This window comes from Amphibalanus amphitrite, unplaced genomic scaffold (assembly GCF_019059575.1).
Source record: "Amphibalanus amphitrite isolate SeventyFive unplaced genomic scaffold, NRLGWU_Aamphi_draft 000027F_arrow, whole genome shotgun sequence".
Lineage (NCBI taxonomy): Eukaryota > Metazoa > Arthropoda > Thecostraca > Balanomorpha > Balanidae > Amphibalanus > Amphibalanus amphitrite.
In genome coordinates, this window is record NW_024881523.1 from 253605 (window position 1) to 262500 (window position 8896).

General features: G+C 50.2%; 1 protein-coding gene across 1 annotated transcript in view; it reads left to right on the forward strand.

The window, feature by feature from the left end:
• Positions 1-315: 315 nt before the first annotated feature.
• Positions 316-8896, forward strand: part of LOC122364767 (doublesex- and mab-3-related transcription factor C2-like) — a 36726-nt gene continuing 28145 nt past the window's right edge. The window contains exons 1-2 of the mRNA XM_043335486.1: positions 316-390; positions 1080-1318. Of these exons, the coding sequence (XP_043191421.1) occupies positions 370-390; positions 1080-1318 (260 nt within the window). The 5' untranslated portion in view covers positions 316-369. The remainder of the gene's footprint in view (positions 391-1079; positions 1319-8896) is intronic.

The window sequence follows — 8896 nt, forward strand, 5'->3', positions numbered from 1 at the left end:
ATATGTTCTGGCTGACTCTCCGGGCGCGAAGTGCTCCATTTTGTGTCGGCTCGTTAGCGGAGCTGTCCGCCGGCTCGTCGGCCGGTGTTTCCGACCGTCGACCTGCGGCGGGCAGGTGCCAGTGTCCGGTGACACCTCCGGCCGGCGGGGGGCGATGTCACACGGCGCGATTTGGCACCACGAGCGGTGATTAGCGCACCGTCCGCCATTGGTCGGTGTCCGCTGAGGCCCCGCCCACCGCTCGACGGCCGGCCAATGAGGTGCTGCGCTCCGGAGCGGGTTGTCCGACCGTGGGACCGGCAGAACCCTCAGGTCAATTTGTGGGAGAGGACTGTGACGTGAGGCGTCGGCACGGCAGTGGAAGCTGACATGGCACCAGAGAATAGCAAGGTAAGTCACATTGCATTCGACAAAAAGGCAACAATTAGTAATTAGTTTGACTCATAAAATGTAAACAAAGAAAAAAGAGAAACTATGCAGTGAACCCTCGACTCGACTAACTTATTTTCTTCCTTGAGCAGTCACACCCCTTTCATCATGCGCTTCTTTACCGGTCACCAGTAAAAGCACCCTGAGTCGCGGGCCGAGGTATGAACTTGCATGCTACTTGCGACGTGCACGAGTATAAACTGTACGGGATTGAAGAGGTAAAATGATTTTTGAGGAAGGTCAAGACGAGTGATTATCAATATAGAGGGTCGATGGGCCACTCATGGTATTTAAAAGTGCCTTACCGATTGATGATCAATTTGAGAGGGCCAAGAGGGAGATTGAACGTTTGGAAGAAATCATCTCGGGGCTATTTCGACAAAACGTAATGCGACGGGCCCAGGGGTAAGAGAATGCAATTTGTTTTGAAAATGTATATCCCTGTAGCACTGTTGGTCATGCAATATGAAAACTACAACGCAGCAGTGGCACTAATGACCGCATTAGGAGAGGCTAAATGGGTAAACTTACGGTGGAAGCACCCATTCGAGAACTGCGTCATTGAGTATTATTCCTCAGTGCAGCGGTAGTCATCCAGTAGAGTGCCCTCACTGTGCGTTGTCTACATAGTTGTGTCGTCGTTGTTTCAGAGTGTGTCCGCCGCGGCGGGGTCCGCTGGGGAGGCGGCGCCTTCAGAGACCCCTGAACCGCCGGCCGCCCGCCGGCGCTCCCTGCGCACGCCCAAATGTGCCCGCTGCAGGAACCACGGCGTTGTGTCGTGCCTCAAGGGCCACAAGAGGCTGTGCCGCTGGAAAGACTGCCAGTGCGCCTCGTGCCTGCTGGTGATGGAACGACAGAGGGTGATGGCCGCTCAGGTGGCCCTGCGCAGGTCAGTCGTCCCCCCCCCCCACACACACATATCTTCAGCAGTCCCCCCAAATGGGGTGGCCCTACGCAGGCCAGGGTGACACAGGGCGTCACCAGCCAGTCATTCGCCCCTTCTCAGAGCAGGGGTCAGTCATCCCTCCAAGTTCCAACGGTGTACGGTTAGTCACCTCCCCGAACGCACAGACAGGGAGCCGTCAGTCTTGTCTCCGTTCTAACAGGGTGGCAGCGACCGGCCAGTTCCTTCGAGCAGGGTAACAGGCTAACAGCGGCTGGTCGATTCGCCCCCCCCCCCACACACACACACTCGTCGCCCGTTAGACACAACGGTCGGCCATTTTGTGTCTCAAAAGAGAATGCAGCTTGAGCAGGGTGAGGAAATTTTCGCACAATGCAGGAGGCAGTCAGGATATACATGAAAATTTTACATCGCAAATCAAAGCACGATTTTACAGAGGCTTTTCTGTGCTTCCCTATCCGTATGATGATTAGGTTTTTGCTGTTGCGCCAGGTTAGTACCCGGTGGTAAACTATGAGTATGCAATTTCGTTAGGCGGCACGGGCGGACATCGATAGCAGCGCCTCTATCGGTCACTAGGGAAAGCTGGGCTGTAGGCAACGAAATACCGGCTGAGTTGTCACACGTTGAATAGGTTTATAGACATCAGTCTTGTGAAGAAGTTGACTTTTTGCCTTCAATATTTCTACAGGCAATTTTAGAAGTGTCTTCACATAGATTACAAAACCGTTTAGATTATTATATTAACTTCAAGCCTTCCCTATTGTTCTTGACGGATGCGGGAACTATTTCTAATTAGTGTTTCTAGCTAAGTAAAAGAACACATTGTGCAAACGATGAAAAAAGCATAAATGGAAGATATTAAATGCAATTTTCTCTAACAATTTATGGTAAATTCTCTACACATCAAGGAAAATGTGCATGCTAACTGATAATTTAAAGTTCTTGGGGCCAGTTGTTTTCTTCTTTTCTTACGTCGCCCCAATGGCCGCGAATACACTTGTGATAACGCCTATCGTATTGGTTTAATTTGTTGGAAATGAATATTTGATTCAAATTCCGTTTTCCGCAGACCGTTTGTCCCATACAATTTAACTTCTGAACCATGGAAAAAGTAGATGCATCCGATAAATATTTGACATTTGATCAAGGATTGTAGATAATGGATATACTTAAAAGATAATAGATAAAAGATTGTAAAGATTGTAGATAATGGATTAAAAGATTGTAAATAATGGATATATTAATGGATTATAAATTTGAAGCCGAATTTGAGCCGAAGGACGGAGGACCTGAGCTATGGGGTAAAAAATACACAAGTAATTCAGACATTCGCAGCCCCGTTTGTGTTTGCCTGCAAGACTGCCGCCCCTCGCTTCCGTTTGAAATACGTAAAATGTCAAGGCAGTTTTCATCTGGAATACCTAAAATCCATTATCTATATAATGGAATTAATTATATAATTAAATTAAAAGATTGTAGATAATGGATATACTATAATGGCGTCCGCACGGCCGGCCGGCCGGCCGGCCGGCCGCTCTGTAGTAATTTTAGCACGGTCGGCATCAACATCTTTTCCGAAGATCAGTCGTTGACCTTTTTGTGGTATGTGCTACATGAACTCAATGATGTACATATGATGTACAGTCACCAGCACTTGCTACCCATCACCCCCGGACGGCGGGGGAGCAAGCTACCACCGCCCTTGCGAGACTAGCGCCGCCATGCGCCAAGAAGTGGAAACACCACGTGACTGAGGCCACGTGAGGGCAGGGTCACGTGATGGAGGGGCGGAGCATAGTAGCTTTTGCGCCCGACACTAACTGAAATGCGGCGCTGTGATTGGGCGCTTTAGCATGAATGAAGCCCCGGCGCCAGAATCAGCCGTTCGCCTTATATGGAAGGTAAGCCTAAGCGTTTCACTGTTCTGTGTTGGTTTGAGAGCCACGGCACCATACGAATTGTGAGCCCCTTTGAACGGGTCACCGCCCGAGGCACTGAGGCGACGGCTGTGCCGGGCAAAGCCTAGCCTGGTAGGAGAGGTGGGCCAGGGAAAGTGCGATCGAGCAGCCACACTGAGACGTGGATTGGTATTATCTAACCGCGACAAACGATGTCAGCAGCCTCTTCTCGTTTATACGAAAAGTTTGACAGATAACGTGGGCAGTGCCCAATCAAAAGCTACCAAACGATTCAGTTAAGAAGTTGGCGAGATAACCAGACCTAATAAAAAGTTTTTAATTCGGTTTTGATTGACAAATGACATACAAGCCCGCTGTGATGGACCAAAAAAGGAGCTGAACAGTTCATACAACTTCTAAAAAGCTCAACGGTAAAAATTTAAAGTCAAATGTTAAAATTCAGCCTGCTTAAACTCGGGTCCGGAGCTGGCAGGAAGCTTATATTGCCAAGCTTGCAATTCCACTACGTGGTAATATAACCAAGAGTTATGTGAGAGCAACAACTGAAAGCCTCGAGCCCCGTTGAGGGGAGGGGGGCGCAAAACAGCCCCCTCTCCTTTTCAGTCGATGTCTCCTAAAGTATAGCGTAGGTCGCCACCAAACTTTCAAGACCCCTCCGGGCATCATTTTACACCTTGTGACCAAATTTTTCCAGAGCTCTTATGAAAGGTTAGTCACAAATGACGTCAGAGTGACGTCATGTGCTGTCATTTTCGACCCAATAAAAGGTTTAGCGGGAAGAGCTGTCACGCTTACAGTTTTGAAGATAACAAAAAATAGGTATTCAAGATAAAAAGATGTAAAATAAACAGCGCTACAAAACTGCCAACTCTGATTTCTAAACAAAAATTGATTTCGACCATCAAAACTACAGAACTATAACACCCCGAAAATACCAACAACATTCAAAATTAAAGCTGGAATATATGTTATAGAACTATCTGCTCTAGATATGCCAAACTTAAACTCGACAGCTCCATTTTTAGCAAAGTTTTGGCAAAAAAAAACACTACTCAAAATGTATTACGTAAAAATTTCAAACTCAATTTTTAGCCGTCACAGAACACACAGAGTAAGCCAAAGACCATCATTGGATTTCCCGTGATGAGCTGCATCGAATAGATACCCCTTTTATGCAAAATATCAACTCTGCAATTTAACCTTTTTTGACCTGACCTTGACCTGACCTCCACCAGAACGTAATCTAAACCGGCCCCAATGGCCGTCTAGCCCACACCATTGAAAATCAATTGTAAAATTGACCATAAAACATGTATCACGCGACCCTAGCAATTAGCATAGTTGGGTTCATATTGTGACCCTTAGTGACCTGACCTCTTTGACCTGACCTGGCATCAGTGACCTCTTTAGGCAACATATGTATTGGGCAACCACGCTCCATCGATGTTTTTCGATATTTATTTGATGTGATGTGCCTTTTATTTGATGTGTTAACGGATTGTAACGCTTACGCATTCCTTAGACTAAATCGGTGAAAAAATGCAGCCTTTGACCGGACTTGTGACGTCATGGGTTGCACCTAGATCAACGAAACCTGGTGACAAGGTTCGATAGCCCCTGGTGGGGCTATCGAACGTTCTTCGAATTTTCAAAATCGGTCGGTAACTTTCCGAGATCTCAGGTGGAGGACGAAACGGCTGCACCACCCCATCACTCATCAGGTGGTAGGGTCCGCCAATAAATAGCCCAACGGGGCGCGAATTATTTACTCATTCATACAGTGTCATCTATTTTTAGAACACCTTTCCCACGCCATGACATGGTCCTCTCGTAAAAGATCGAGATGAGGAGTGTTTTCACGCCTCCTTATGCACGGCTCTAGTGTCATGGAGCTATCAACTGTCAGCGGTTTCCGGACAATGAAGGAAGGCTTTTGGTCGTTTTAGGTAAGATCTTGGGTCAGATCATTTCAGTGGCGGATCCAGAGGGAGGGCATGGGGCCACTCTCCCCCTCCCCTTGGGCCTCCCGGGGGCCCATCACGAAGCTTTTTTTAATTCATCACGGAGGTCCTCGGAGACACTAACTTCGACGTCATGCAGCCATCCAAGCCGGGAGTGAGAGCGTACAAGGAGCTGCTGGATAGTCTGTCTCTCAGCCAGCTCATAACCTCGCCCACTCGTCCTGGAGTGACTTCAACTCTGATCGACCACATCATTACTAGTCACCCTGACCTCGCCACGGCTGCTGATGTAACACCATGCAACATCAGCGACCATGATCTTATCACCGTCTCGATCAGCGGCGTGAAGACGCGCCGCCAGCCCACCACAGTCACCGTGCGCTCCACGCGCAACCTGAGCCAAGACGCGCTCTGTTTGGACCTGCTCGTCGCTGATTGGTCGGCTGTGTACGGCGCTATCAGCGCCACTGACAAGTGGTCGGCCTGGAGAGCGGTGTGGGACCCGATCATTGACCGGCACTTGCCGCTGAAGGAGGTCAAGCTGCGACACAAGTCTCAACCGTGGATGTATGATGAAGATGTGAAAGAGGCAATGGAAGCACGTGACAGGGCTCGGGAGGATAAGGAACGGACACCGTGCGAGGAGACTGAGCAGGAATTTCGTCGCTGTCGCAACGCAGTCAAGACGGCTCAACACCACGCGTGCTCGGAGTATTTCCTGTCATCATTCCGCCGCTCAAAGTCTACCACCTGGCGCGACATCCGTCGGTTTCTTATTTCATCCAAGAAACCAGAACCGAGACCTGATGGGTCATCAGGCCGTCCAGCGGCTTGGTTCGACCGCCTCAACAGCTACTTCTCCACCATCGGCCCCAGCGTGGCGGACGGCCTGGCGGCGCTGGACACCGGAGAGACGCTGCACCCCCGCCCGCCGCGAGTCTCCAGCGGAGCCTTCAGACCGCGCCCGGCCACTCTGCCCGAGCTGTCCGCTGCTCTCCAGCGTATGGGGACGTCCAAGGCGTGCGGGACGGACGGCATTACGATCTCTATGATCCGACTGACTTTTAGCGTGGTAGGGCCGCATATTCTGCATGTGATTAACAGCGCTATCTCTCGCTGTGAACTGCCGCCCGCCTGGCAAACCGCTACTGTTGTACCATTACATAAAGGCGGTGATGCGTGTGACCCTAGCAATTACAGACCTATTTCGATTCTACCTGTTGTGTCCAAGCTTTGCGAACGTGTTGTCTGCACACAACTCATGGACTACCTATTAAGTCATCACTTGCTGTGTCCACAGCAGTACGGTTTCCGGCCCGGCCTATCCACCGAGGCGGCCCTGCTCGACACTGTCACGTACCTCACAGACAACGTAGACGCCGGGCGTGTGACGTCACTAGTCACAGCCGACACTTCTAAAGCCTTCGACAGTGTCGAGCACGGCCGCCTCCTGGAGAAGCTGGGCTGGTACGGCATTGAGGAGCGCTGGTTTCGTGCGTGGCTCAGTGGCAGGACCCAGTCTGTTCGGGGTGGCCCCAGTGTTGAGAGCGTGTCACACGGAGTGGTCCAGGGTTCGATCCTGGGCCCGGTCCTATTTTTGGTATTTACCAACGACTTGCCACAACATGTACCTGCTGAGAAAATCGTTATGTATGCGGACGACGCCCAGTTCCTCCACTCTGACTTACCGAACAACCTCTCTGACATGAAAATACGTTTGGAAACCAGCATGTCTGCTGCTCTAAAATGGTTTACGCAGAACAGATTAAAAATCAACCCCTCTAAAACTGAGATGATCATGGTAAAACCGCAACGATTGAAAACCGAAACTGGCTTCCATATCCATTTTGGAAACTCTCAAATTTTCCCGGTACAGTCGGCGAGGGTGCTGGGCGTCGCCGTGGACGACGCCATGACATGGGACAAACACATATCATACATTTTGCGCCGGTGCTATAGTGTACTGATCGGTCTGTCAAGGATTCGACACCGCGTGCCGCGCGAGACCCGTAAGCTCCTGATTGAAGCGCTAGTCTTCCCGCTAATAACGTACTGCATGTCTGTATGGGGCGGTTGCACAGTCACACAGCTCAGGAGACTGCAGAAATGCATAAACTTCTGTGTCAGAATCGTAACGAACCTCAGGCGTTGCGACCGTGTGACAGCGTCCCGCAAGGAACTGGGATGGCCTGCTGTACAGGAGCTACTGCGTGAGCATGATCTGCATGTTATATTTAAACTGATGCATGACTCGCATGCCCCTGATTCGATCCGCAGCCGCATCGTCCACCGTACTGCGGTGTCGAGCCGCAACACTAGGGCAACCAGTGACGGTCAGCTTCATGTCCCGCGCGTGCGAACTGAGCTTGCCCGGCGCTCATTCATCTGTCGCGCAACTCGTTCATGGAATGAGTTGCCTGCGCCTGTTCGAGGCTGCACCGGTCTGGCGGCGTTCCGTAAAATGGTTAAGAAACGGCATGTTTAATCCGGCTGCGCTAGGTCAATGTGGTCAGTTAGTTTATCATGTGTGGTGTGTTTTAACCTCTATAGAATCTGTCCTGTATGTACAGGTATGAGTTTTGAACTACTGAATGTATGACGTGGTTTACTGAAAACCCAATTTCTTGGATGTAACCGAAATATATGAGTATGAGTATGAGTATGAGGTCACCGACGGGAGCTTTAACCCAGAGGTCTCCTAAGGGGGCACCATCCAGAAGGTCTATCGGAATAGGGTACCGTTTTCGGGGTCTCCCGGAGGCCCATTTCTGTCCCTCACTTCGGTTTTTTTTTAGTTGAGTTGAGTTTTTTAGTTTTTAGTTAAATATTGTCCATCTATTTCCATCCCGACGTCCGCGGGGGCACCGTCTCGAGTTCTCAGGGGGCACTATCCCGAGTTCTCCGCAGGCACCATCCCAAGGTCGGAGAGGGCACCATCTCGAGGGTCCGGGGCGCCATCCCAAGGTCTCCGGCGGCACCATCGCGAGGTCTGGGGGCACCATCCCGAGGTCTCCGGGGCATCATTCCAAGTTTCCAGGGGCACTTTTCCGAAATCCGAGGTCTGAAGGAGCACTCTCCCGGGTCTGAGGGGGCACCATCTCGAAGTCTCAGGGGCACCATCCTAAGGTCTCAGGGGCACCATCCCGAGGACTCAGGGGCCGTTTGATCCGCGCCGTCCTGGGGGGGGGGGGCGTTTTTACGTCCCCTAGGTTTTTCGCGAATATCTCAAAAACGGCGACGCGTAGCGCCGCTGTTTTAGATACACCCGTTCCGACATCTTTTTCGCACATGCTATTAAAATTTCAGATCCCGGTCATTCAAGGTCAGGTCACCATGTAACGTCAAGTGACCTTACCTCAGAAAAAGTTAGAAAGCTCGCTGTAGCTACACCGACTGAGCGATCACTTTGAAACTTTCAGTACTTGCTTAGGGTAACAGTATGTATAAAATGGATATCTCGGATTTTTTTATATCTGTGAGTTGTGACCTAAGGTCTGGTCAATTTTGCGACTGCTCCATATAAGTCAATGGGAGAAAATTGAAATGAGCCTCTTTTGGCCGAATGTCGTTCTACACCCTCTCAAACATCGGTTCATATGTAAACATGACACTCTGAATCGGAAAATTGCACCTGTGCCCCTTTGTGTGTGCCTGAGGTCATCTCAGGTCATGAAAGGTCT